General features: G+C 34.4%; 1 protein-coding gene and 1 long non-coding RNA gene across 2 annotated transcripts in view; one reads left to right on the top strand and one right to left on the bottom strand.

Annotated features, from left to right (window-relative positions):
- Nucleotides 1–8374, top strand: part of LOC6037001 (GYF domain-containing protein gyf-1) — a 103836-nt gene extending 95462 nt beyond the window's left edge. The window contains 4 exon segments of the mRNA XM_038258265.1: nucleotides 3158–3307; nucleotides 4197–4352; nucleotides 8144–8197; nucleotides 8200–8374. Coding sequence (XP_038114193.1) covers nucleotides 3158–3307; nucleotides 4197–4352; nucleotides 8144–8197; nucleotides 8200–8235 — 396 coding nt within the window. The 3' untranslated portion in view covers nucleotides 8236–8374.
- Nucleotides 8375–12019: 3645 nt separating this feature from the next.
- Nucleotides 12020–12581, bottom strand: LOC119767513. Its single transcript, XR_005277559.1, has 2 exons — nucleotides 12132–12581; nucleotides 12020–12067 (listed from the first exon to the last, which is right to left on the bottom strand). It is a non-coding gene; the product is annotated as an uncharacterized LOC119767513 (long non-coding RNA).

Genomic DNA, 12581 nt, shown 5'->3' on the forward strand with positions numbered 1-12581 from the left:
TCAAGAATTATCAAATTGAAAAATGCTTTAAATATTTTTTACTGAAAAATTTAAACTTCTTTCAGTGAAAAAATCAAATAAATTCCGGAGGTCGCGATGGCTGTTCCGTCGTATTGGTAAGGGACCATCCACAAACCACGTGGACACTTTAGGGGGGGGAGGGGGGTAAGCGATTGTCCACGCTCCATACAAAAAAGATTTTTTTGTATGGACAATTGTCTACAAAGGGGGGAGGGGGGTTTAGATTTCCAAAAAAGTGTCCACGTAGTTTATGGATGGCCCCTAACTAAGCAGACATGTTGCAAATTTAAATCGAATTGCACTAAAATTAAAACGCTTTTAGGCAAAAAAACAAGACGTGCAAAAGTGTTCTATGTTAATTTATCAGCAATTCCATTTGAAAAAAGCCGCAAAAAGTCTCCGATCGGGCTCAACATTTTTCTAGGGGTTCCTTGGACCCCTATTTTTAGCCATTGCGGTAACGTGGTCCCAAAAATGACAATTTCAGTAAATTTACGCAAAAAAAAAATACATTTTTCATAAAATGGAAGCAAATGAAAGGTGATTAATTTGAATTTCAAGGAAAAATAATTTGAGATCCGAAAAACCAGCCAAACATTTGAAAAAGTCTTATGAAAACTAAAAAAGGGGTTTTTCCCGTGTTGGTACCAAAGAGCCTATGTCTGAAAATATTTTTATCGGATTCCTCGGAAGATTTCACATAACATATAAAAAATTGACGATGTCGATCCGTACATTTCCGAATTATGATTTTTTTTAATGAAAACTGAGTTTTCCGATGCACCACGCGCAAAATTAGGAAAATGACGAATTATGCGATAACTTTAAAATTACATATATTCAGGGTGGCCACTCAAGTCGGGAAATCGAGAAGGTCTGGAATTCTCCAAAATCCGCGAAATATCGGGAAAAAGTCAGGAGTTTGTGATTTTTTGTCAAAATGTCGGAAATTCCGAACTACTAATTTGAAAATTATTTTCCAACTCTTGAATTATTTTGCGATATTTTGTTCAATTTTAAAATTTGTCTTTAGCAACTAACTATAAATTTAAAATTCCTTTCACTATTTCAATCCATTTGAGAATCAAAAGACTGTTAACAACTTAAAAATTTCTAATAAATATTAGATGATTATGATGGCATGCATTTGTCACACATTTTCATAGTACTTTTTATGAATCTTTTTTTTTATTTATGTTTGACTAAGTTTATCAAACAAATGGTATCATCTTACTTTAAACAAAAAACAAAGCTATTAAAAAATGTAACGAAAATAAAGCTTATTTTCCAAGGTGCTTATGATTGTGTTTGATTTTATCACATTGCATAAATATTTTGAAAACAATTCCATCTTGAGTTTGGCAATATTTTTTCGCTGAGCTAAATTTATTGAGTCATTTTTCCAAACATTTGATTCCATTAAACTCTTTAGGAGTTTAGGTAAATTAAGCTCGATTTTCAGGTGTCTGAAAACTTAAATATCGAATAAAATTTAAAAAAATAGTTTCGAATAAAAAAACATCGATAATACGAAAAATATTTAAATTGCAAAGGAAAATTATCAACGAAATTTTTCATTGAAAGAAAATTAAACATTTAAATACTGACAACACGATAAATCAATACAGTCCAGACTAAATTTTTCGTGTATTTTTATTTTCTTGCTTTTAATATCAAATTCGAGTTTTGCGAACCAATTTTAGTTAAATTTGGATGGTGGATTGCATGTTAAATTACAAAATGCATTTTTTGTTTCGTCACCGCCGATTTAAAAATTCAAAATCACTCAAGAGTAGCTTAGGGGTCATACTTAAGATCGACAATCAAAAATAAGACAACGAAATATTTTTTTGTTTTGTGATTCGATTATCCGAAGTGAAATTTTGCCAAGGCCTTCGGATAATCGAGTGTAGACTGTATTCGAAATTTACAAAATTAAAAGGTAACTTCACAGTAAAAAAAAAGATCATGGTAATATTACATCTGGGAAAAGGTACATCTTTTATGTCAGAAAAAATGTGTAATTTTACCTCTGAAAATGGGTAATTTTACCACTTTTCTGGTGTAATGATACTTTTTCAGTCTAAATTGAGGTAAAATTACATCAATAAAGAGGTAAAATTCAAACTTCAGAAATTACAGCTTTGAAGTTTACACAATTTTTTACTGTGTTGCCAAACCATTTTTAAACGAATTCCTAGATATTTTAAAATTCATTGAAAATATAACAACTGTAATCGTCTTCAAAAATATCTTTAAATAAAAACATATAAAATTAAAGATAAATTTTAAAATTCAGTTATTTTCAACTTTTTGCCTTCCCTTTTTTCATTTCCATTTAAAAGCAGGTACCGTAAACTGGGGTCAATCGGGACACATGGGGCGAATTGGGACAGCAGTTTTAACCATGTTAGAGCACAATATTTTGATTTTTCTGGTTGGTTTCGGTTAGAACAGACTCTGGCCAACAATATGTGTACATCCATTTCCAAATTTAAAAGCTTTTGGTGCTCTAAAAACTGCTGTCCCTATTCAGACTGTAGTCCCGATTCACCCCAGATTACGGTATTCTTGGCATTTCGGCAATTTCAAAAATAAACATTGCAAAGCTTTCGGTTATTTTTCAAAACAATTGTTTTTTTTTTGTTCTGAATCAAAATAATAAGTGCTTAAATTTCAGAAGTATTTTTTTAGGAATTTATTGTTATGTTTCTATTTTTACTAAAATTGTCAATTTTATTGTTTAATTTTAAAGTTTATTTAGACATTTTGTTCGTTGATTGTTATTTTTATAAAGGGTTTTTGGTTCGAATATTGAAATCATTCTTTAGATAACATATGCCTATAATTTGAGGATCTAGAAAAGTCGGGAATTTAAAAATAGGATTTGAGTGGTCACTCTGTTTATTGAATATCACCTGATTTAAATATTTACATAGAAAGAAAATTAGAGAAATGTCTGCATCATGTTCAAGGGATTTATCTGGTAGTTTTACCCGCAAATAAAAAAGCTATCATAATTAATTATTTTCAGAGAACTACTTTTCTTGTAATTAGATTTTTCACTTTCAAACTTTCAGCATTATCAATTTCATTATGATACTAACTGGCTCACCTCCCCTCTCCCTCTTTCCAGATGCACGCGGCCGAAATCGAAAAGACGCGGCACAGCCTCGAACACACCAAGTCGGAGGAACTGCAGAAGCAGCTGGAGGAGAAGCTGCGAACCGCGGCCACGTTGCGGGACGACAAGATCAAGAAGATTCTGGACCGATTAAAGGAACATGTAAGTTACGACTAGGGGAAACCTTCGTCAGCAAAAAAAATATTCGAATTTTCTTTCTTTCACTCTAAGTACCTCCATCACCGGCAGGGGGAGAGCAAAACAGCGCGGTTTAGTCGTCACGAAATGGTCATTCCTTCAGCGGGAAACGTGTGTCATTATTATTATTCTGCCATCTAACCTGCTCCTATGTATTACGGGGGGAGTACATTAGGAAGCGATTGTTTGCTCATTTTGGGGCTCGTTTCGTGACGGCACTCACGCGCGCGCCGCCTCCCCACATGCCAAAGTCAAAGCATAGGAAAGCACATTTTGATGTTGCGCCATATAAATGCTGCTACTTGGTTCGTTCGTTTAGTGTAGGATTATTTCGTTTTATTAGTTGTACGTCGTCGTCGTCTGTGTTTATTTGGTTAATTTTACCGTGCACCTTCGTTTTCTTATCGATTTCCGTTTTTCTTTTTTCTTTCCATGTTTGTTCCTTCGTCACGAAAAATCACACCTCGTTCCATCATCAACACCACCACGAAAATGACATCCTACACGACACGTGCATTAATTCTGTATCGCCACAACATCCATCATCACATTGTCACTCCTGGTCCTGGTGGGATTTGGACCATAATCATCGTCATCAACAACCGCCATCATCATCCACTGCTGATCACATAAAACACACACAAACACACGTACTCACTGGCCTGTATCATATCGAATTGGCGAACTGGCTGCGTCCATTACACTAATTGACGCCAATGCCACCCAATAATGCTGCGGTCGGTCGGGATATCGATTGCATTTGGGTTTGGCCTTTTGCCGCTGCCGTTGACCAAAAACCGAAAATCTCATGCCCATCCTCATCTGTGCACATCACCATCATCATCCCATCCAGAACACGGACAAGCTGAACGAGGTGCGAGCCACCGTCGATCTGCTCGAGTCGCAAAAGTCCGAGGAGAAGACCCGCATTATCGAGAACAAACTGTCCACCGCCGAGCAGAACCGCGAGAAGGAGCTCCAGAAAAAGCTGGAAACGCTCCGCAAACACGTAGGTTTTTCCGGTTTATTTTATTTGTTTCTCGTTTAATTTATGTTGAGACCACCAGCTCCCTCAAAACTGCAGGCTTTTTCATTGTGTGTGACGCCACCAAATAAATTTCTGTTGCGTGTGGTTTTTTTCCTGTGTTTGAGCTTTTCGTTGTGTGTCGTTTGATGTGTTTAAGTTTGAAATTTATTTGACACACTTTTATGTACAAAAAATGATTGTTTCGTACACAAAAATCGCTGTTATTTTCTTGTTGAAAACTAAGTTTTTTCCAATAAAAAGGTCCAATCAAATATTTCACGAATTCTGTTATTTTTAAAAAATGTTTCTGGAACTCGAGCATATCTATTGATTTTGTATTTATAAGTGAGACTCGCTATTTTTTTATTAGTTCAGCGCCAGCGCGAATCTCATAGAAGTGGCGTGTTTTTTTCTTTCAGTGTGTTTTTTTTCGGAAGGCCCGTCAAATTTCCTGCAAGTTTGTCTTTGACCACGTTTGCAACGGCTTCGAGATACAGCAACATTTAAATTACGAAATACAAAAATATTTAAAACACTTACGCCCTTATAATAGTCAAACTGGCTCCATATACACAAAAATGGCTTATATAAGCCTAGGATAACAAGTCTACAAAGTTTCATTGAAATCGGAGAGGGTCGAGAAAAAAGTACCCAAAAAAATTCCTGTTTTGGGCTGGAATTGCTCAAAAAAGGGTTATGAAGTTACCCCGTTTTCCTGAAAGGTCAATATAAACCTTAAATTAGTTTTAAGTGAACTTTCATTTTTTCTTACTACATGACATTCTTGAAAAAAATGGGTAAATTCACGTTTGAATTTCTGTAATGATTACCCATGCAGAACAAATACAAATACTGAAACAGTATAACAAGTTTGAAAAGACAGATGTTCGAGCGTCCTAAACATAAATTTAAATTGTATTCTTTCTTGTATTCAGACATATTTTTTAGATTTTTGTTGCTATATAAATCACAAGAATATGTAGTGAAACAAATATGTTGGACTAAAATTACAAAATTAGGTCTGTGTCCACGGGGTTTGTTGATGGCAAAATTACGACGAAATTTCAAAAATGTAAAAAAAATTCTATAGATAACGCGACTTTATAAATTATACAACATAATTATATAAAATTCAGTACTGATTTTTGTGAAGAGCAATATATTTTTTCAAATGCTAGTATTTTTTCAGCTGGGCATTTTTTTTGGGTCTCCTACGAATGGCCGAATCTCAAAAGGCCGAATCCCGAAAGGCCGAAATTCAAAAGGCCGAATTAATCGAAAGGCAGAATTCTCATAAGACCGAATCCCAAAAGGCCGAATGCTCAAAAGGCCGAATCCCATAAGGCAAACCGCGCCCGATTTTCTTTTATTATTTTTATAAACCATAGTTATATAACAAAAATAGCTTTCGAAATAAAGAAGGCTTAACTTTCTAGCATTGCTGCTAATTAAATTTTTAAAGTTTTAATTTATTTGTCGCAAAAAAAACAATTGTAATTATTTGAATTCATTTAAATACTTTGTGACGAATGATAAAATTTCGATTATTGTCACCATAATTCAATAAACAAGACTGAAACACTTTTGAAATGCTTTAATTAATTTTACTCTACTCACTTGTATGTATGGTAACAACATGATCGGTAAAGATAAACAGAATGTACTCAATATGTACTTATTTCGCTTAAAATTCCAAAAAGTATCATAGTTTGTTGGTTTACTGTATCTTTGAACATCATTATCAATGAAAATCGTTATAATATGAATAAAATTCTGAATTCCATAATCATTCTGCCTTTCGAGACATTCGGCCTTTTGAGACGTTTTGCCTTCTGAGCAAAAGACTTAATTCGGCCTTTTGAATTTCGGCCTTCCGAGATTCTGCCTTTTGAGTTTCGGCCTTTTGAGGCAATCCCCAAAATTCCTTAAGATGTGATTTTTCTTCATCTTTTTGAGTGTTTTTCGATTGCAAATTCGATATTATATAAAAATAAATACGGCATTGTGATAAACAATAAAATAAAAGTAAATAAACGGTCACATTTTTGCTGAATGATAAACCTGATATCTAAAAATAAAAATTACAAATGAAGTAAGTTTACGATTTTCATGGAAAATTTATCATAAATAAAAAAAATCAAATAAAATGATTTGTAATTATAATTCATCTAAAAAAGAAAAATGATAAAAAAAATCATTATAATCTTCTTTTGTTCATTTTAGGCCGTGTCCAATTTTTTTTGTCTTTTTCCGATCTGTGATCGATTTTTCATCATCCATTCGTCCTTACAATTTTTTTTATAAATTTTAGTGGAATCTATACAAAAATGCATTTTAAATGATCAAAACTCTATACCTTGAGAAGCAGTTTTCTGACCATTTTTTGTCTGTAGCAAAGTTGTAGGTATAAGTTTTTGACTCATCTTTGCTTTTCTTCGCCGAATGTACGCTTTGTTCATGTTGCTTTTTTTTCGTCGCGAGGTCATGTAGTCTTTTGTTTGTCAGGTTGACAGGGCTATATAAACAAGAACTGCTGATGGCAGAGATTTTGTTTATGTTACTTTATTTAAAATCATGATTAAACAGACTTTACTGAAGTAACTTTTGCTCATTTTTTGTGGAGAGGTAGCTTATTAGGAGTACTTTCAGAATATGCAATAACCCTGAAAGTGTCAAAATGTACATGATGCCTTTTGAAATGTTACCGTCGAAATATCATCGTTGCCATGGTGAAAAACGATTTCTGACTTCATTTTGCCTTTCTTACTGAGGAAAGGTATAGGATTTGATGTTATCACTGACTTAAGATTAATCTACGTAATCCTAGCATTTCTCGAGGAATATTCATTGGAAAAATCTGCAAAAAATTATGGACGGATGGCATAATTATTTTCCATAAAGAGCGCCGTTACATTCATGTTTTCGACAAAAAGCCCGATTTTCAATTTAAAAAATTAACATTTGTGAAAATATCAAAATTCTCCGATAATTGTTTTTTCAAGGTTTTTTTTTCTTAAAAGTGTCATCCAACCCAAACATTTGATGTGGTCGTAAATTTGTGTTGCTGAGCCTTTTCAACTGGCAATAAGGCTACGTGTTAGAATTTCACGAAAAAGTGGATTTTCTCCGGTTTTCTAGAACAAAGTACAAAATTTTATTGGCTTTTCTGATAGTTTACATGATTTTGAACCAAACTGCATCATTACCTCAAAATTGACGAAATTACATATGGGACGGACTTGATTTGAGCGGCAGTGAAGCCGTTGATTATTTTTGAAGAATATTGATCGTCACTCTAAAATGCTCTGTATCGAATTCAATTTAACGAATTTGAAGTTGTTGCTTGACATCACCCCTTAGAAGGAGTGACATTGGGTCAAATGAAACTTAAATGATGTTCAAATAAAAAAAAATGGTCAACACAAGTCATCCATCATTGACCAACCTAGATTTTTCATTTCGTGACGAGATTTAAAAAGTTAAAATGCATACAATATTTTGCTTCGTTAGATATTTGCAAATTATGAAAATTTTAGTACAGCATTGAAATTTGTGAGATGAGTTTTCGGGTACGATAATTGTAGTCGTTGAGAGCTAAAAGTTTGATATTTTTACTACCCAGCCTATTTTGTTAAACTGCGTATTTATATAATTATATAAAGCTACCAAATAATTGCTAAAAAATACCAAGATAATGTTTGTGTGCTCGTTTTGATGTGCTATCCCAGAAAGATCCTATCCTCCTAAAATGATTGTTATTTCTCACTTTACAGGAACGACGCGCGGAGATTGTGCGCCAGAACAAGGCCGCCCTCGCCACCCAAAGGACGAGGACAACGTCAACGTCACCGCATCATCCGGTTAGGTTCGCACCCGGGTACCATCGAACGAGCTTCCTTCTCTTTATTAGCAACACACACACACACACACCCATACACACGTACTGTTTTTTCTCCAATCGATCAAGACACACCAAAATCTCAACAACTGATGTAACCTTTCACATTACCTGTTCGTTCACCACTGGAGAAGAAGAAGAAGAAAAGGAAAAAAATCCGCACACAAAAATGCAATTCTGCTCCTCCTGCTCTCTATCTCTTTCTCTCATACACCCCTTTGTCACTCACCTGATAGATATCGCAGCAAACGGAAGTGAGTCCCGAAAACTAATGTAAACACGGAAGTTGAAACAAACATGCTAGGGCGAAAGCGGAAGTTCAATAACGCAGAGAGAATTTAAATTAACAAATATACAAATTAAAGAAACAATATAACCAAAATCGCAGAACAGCAAAAGAAGAAGGCATTGACACCAGCAGCGCGCGCAGCAGTTTTAAAAAAGGAGTTGAAAACTTGAACTTGCACAGAGAGAGAAAAAAAATCACTCAACAATAGGTAGATAGAACCAAACCAACAACGTTTCTTGCAAAGAAAGGGTTGCTAAATGCTAAATGAACAAACCAAACGTGAAATATTGCTACTTTTTTAAACAAGCTAAACAGAACACACACAAAACACGAAAATCTAGGCTACGCGAAGGACATAGAAAGAAGTTACTTAAAAATTATGAATACATTTACACAGTTACACATAGACACACACACAACACACTAAACAACACAGTTTTTTCCACTATCACGGCGTACTAATAAAAGCAAGACGGCATAAAGAACAAGTTTAGTTTTCTGTTTAGGGGAGGAAGCCCCGAACTAAAAAGTGGTAATAAAAAAAAACTTAAATAAATGTTAAAACCTTTGTAACTCCAATAGCCTGACCGTTTGTAAAATGAAGCGATTCTGAGTGGTTTTGAACTGTTTAGTTATGCTTCTATTTTTCACACTTAAAGACGCACCAAAAGAAGGGGAGAACAAACTTGAAAACTGCCCAACCAGAATAAAAAAAAAGAACCTCCAACAAAAAGATTGAAATAAAACAAAGTCCATAGAAAGAGAGAAATAAAAGGTAAAAATGTCTAGCAAACAATTAAAATCATTAAAATTAAACTGCAAATTTGAGTATATCGTTGATTTCGTTTGATTTCCAGTGCCATCTTTTGAATCTGGCTGTTTGTTTCAAAAACAACTTGGTCTCTCTTGGAAGGAAAGTAAATTGCCGAATGAATTGATCGATTGAAGATGTGAGATTGCCAGCGTGGAAAGAAGGAGCCGAAGCCATAAAGTGAGGAAGCGAGTTTGTGTTGAAATTAATTATAAAACCCAACTCTTAATTGTAAGCTAACACACACACTATTGATTATTATTAAACAAAATAACACAACAACAAAAAATGGGAAAATGCAAACAAAAAAACTTACAGATAAAACACCATTAAAAAGAACACACACACAAGACAAACAAACAAAAATATTATTATATACATACATATTACATCGCCTCTGTGCCGCCTTTTATGCATTCTTTAATTCTAATATCAATTAACGATAATTATATTTATACCTGGTAAGAACACATTATTGCCCACGAGCGTGGTCGCCCAATTTCTGTTTTCAGCCCCAACCCCTCCTGCGAGAGTTTTACAGAACTGCACGCAAACCCCCCTTAATTATGCCGCATATAAGTTGTGCTTGAGTCGAGTCGAGAAAACGGAACAAAAATTGATACGAAATGCGAATTGATGAATGTGCGCGCGCCATAAATTTGCGATCGTAACCCATGTGTGAATATAGGAATGAACCGGGAAGAAGTGAAGAGTGGAAAAGTGAGGCTAAGAATTTAAATAAGTGCTAAATTTTGTGAGCAAACCGCCCGCCTTGTGTAACATATATAACAAATTAATCGAACAAAAATCGCCATTATCGCTTTGTCAGTATTTCACAACTTGAAAAAAATATCTTTGTGTTTGCCTTTCTATTTTATTTTTCCCAAATATTTTCTTTTAACGTTGGATTGCGTCGCGCTTCGCCGAGTTTGCCAGAGAAGAATTAAAAAGTTGGAATAAATAAATAACACACTTTTGTGAGCGCAGAACCGTACCAGTAGTTAGTCCCACTCCGGACAATAATATGCTTTATTTGAAATCAACCGAAAGAAAAGAAAAGCAGGAAGCGAACCCATGAACGGAACGTTTTGCGTTGTGCTTGTGAGATTAAAATTGCAAAACAAAACCAACCAACAAAAAAAGAAGGTATTTAATACATTAGCTCAAAGGTAACCAAAAGTGGTAGCGATCAATGTGCACGCGAGCGCGCCCGCGCAAATTGACTTGAAAAAGAGAGAAAAAAAAATCGGAACGGAACTGGAGACTGGTTTACAGAAACAAAAAAGTAAGTGAAAAAAAAAATAAGGACAAATTAAAAGAGTGCTTAAAGGACAATTTATTTTGGTACCGCTTTACTCTTTAGTTGGACGCTTCTTGTCGGAACATTAATCACGGTGTAAGAATTGATCCTGCGATCCTCCTGCGGAGAGGATGGTCGATTCCGAACGCTCTATATATCCACTTGATAGTAACAAAAAGAAGGAAAAAAAACATGCAAAAAGAATCTCTTTAACAACAAACAAACAAGTAAAAACAAAAGTGTATCAAAACTTATCTATTGAAAAAACAAAAAAAAAAAGCGAATATACAACTATCATGATTAAAAATATATACTACAATATATAGCACAAGCAAGCTTCTGTGATGGGTTTCATTCATATTTTTAAAAACAATCAAGCAAAACAAAAAAACATGCGCGAGCAAGCAAGCAAGATCAAAATTATGCGTGAAATCGACGCGCGAAACCAACATCACAAAAACTAGCAAAAGAACAACAAAGCAACCTAGGCGGCGTCGATCACTTAGGTGAAACACAAAATCATAACAGCAACAACTAAAGCAAGATTGAACAATGGAAAAAAAAACATCGCACCAGCGTTAATGATTAAAGAAAATCAAGCAAGCAAAAAGCAAATGAGAAAAATGATAGCTGAAAACTAAATGAATAAAAATGAAAAATGAAATGCAGAAAAAAAACAATACAAAGAGGTGAAACATTTAAAAATTAAAATCGAAAACAGCAACAACTTAGTGTAAAGTAAAATGAAATAACAAGTGGAATATCAAAAATACAAATTGATTTCAAATAAAGATAAAAACACAAAACGAGTTGGAGTTTTATTTGATGAAACAATAAGAGAAATAACAGTCGGCAGGGTAATTCTGGGTTAAACTATTCTTTATTTTACTTTAAGAATGTCTAAACATGCTTTCTGTCAAAACTCAAAAATAGTGAATTCAATGCAGGTTTCAACAAATTGCTCTCAAAATGTGAGGAAAAATTGCTATACTGGAAAGTCGATGATTTTATCACGTGGATATGAGATTATTTATTTGGTAAGATAACAGTTGATCCGTTGTGCACAAAGTAAATTCTATAAGCCAAGGGACTCCAACCTAGAGCGTCCAATTTCCCGTCCCGGGAAAAAAAATCCCGGGAATTCCCGAAAAAAAATATTTCCCGTTTCCCGGGAAATTTGTAAATTTCCCGGGAATTCCCGAAATTCAAGCAAAAGTATACATTTTCTTAAATTTTTGGAACTTTTTTTTGAAAATGCTCTGAAAAAATAATAAATGAACAAACTTAACATGATTTTGTTCAATTAAATGTATTGTTTGATTTATATATAATTAATCAAAACACTTGTATGTTCTCTTCATCCGACGTTTCGACCCGTTTTGGGCCTTTTTCAAGGAATCTAGGGGTAGATTTATTGGGTAAGGCACAAAAACATAAAAAATGTACACTTATGCTAGGCTTACCGAAATGGGAGTGTTTGTCGTTAGGGGATGCTCCGTCAAGCACAGAACTGTCTGGTAGCGGGGTAATCTGTAGTTTCAGAAAACAAATAAATATTTCTAAATCTACAAATATTTTTCTCTCCGTGCACTCACGTTTCAGCCGCTATCCGGTATTCGCTCGTCATACGGGTTCGTTTCCACACGAAACGCGAGAATTTTTGGGGCACGGATAAATTCGACACACTTTCTACCATTGGCGCGCAAACTATGGCAATAAAACTCATTCTAGTGTGTGAGTGTGTTAAGGTGTTGGCATTATGTGTTAGTGTGTGTGTTGTCCCTACTGTTATTGTTTTTATTTATTTTGTTTTGGTTTTTCTTCCTTGTGTATATGTTCTTAATCTCGTTCAAAATCCCGGCATATGCAGCATGCAGATTATCCGTGTCTGTCCGCTTGTTGACAGTATGTTG

Source organism: Culex quinquefasciatus, chromosome 2 (genome assembly GCF_015732765.1).
Source record: "Culex quinquefasciatus strain JHB chromosome 2, VPISU_Cqui_1.0_pri_paternal, whole genome shotgun sequence".
Lineage (NCBI taxonomy): Eukaryota > Metazoa > Arthropoda > Insecta > Diptera > Culicidae > Culex > Culex quinquefasciatus.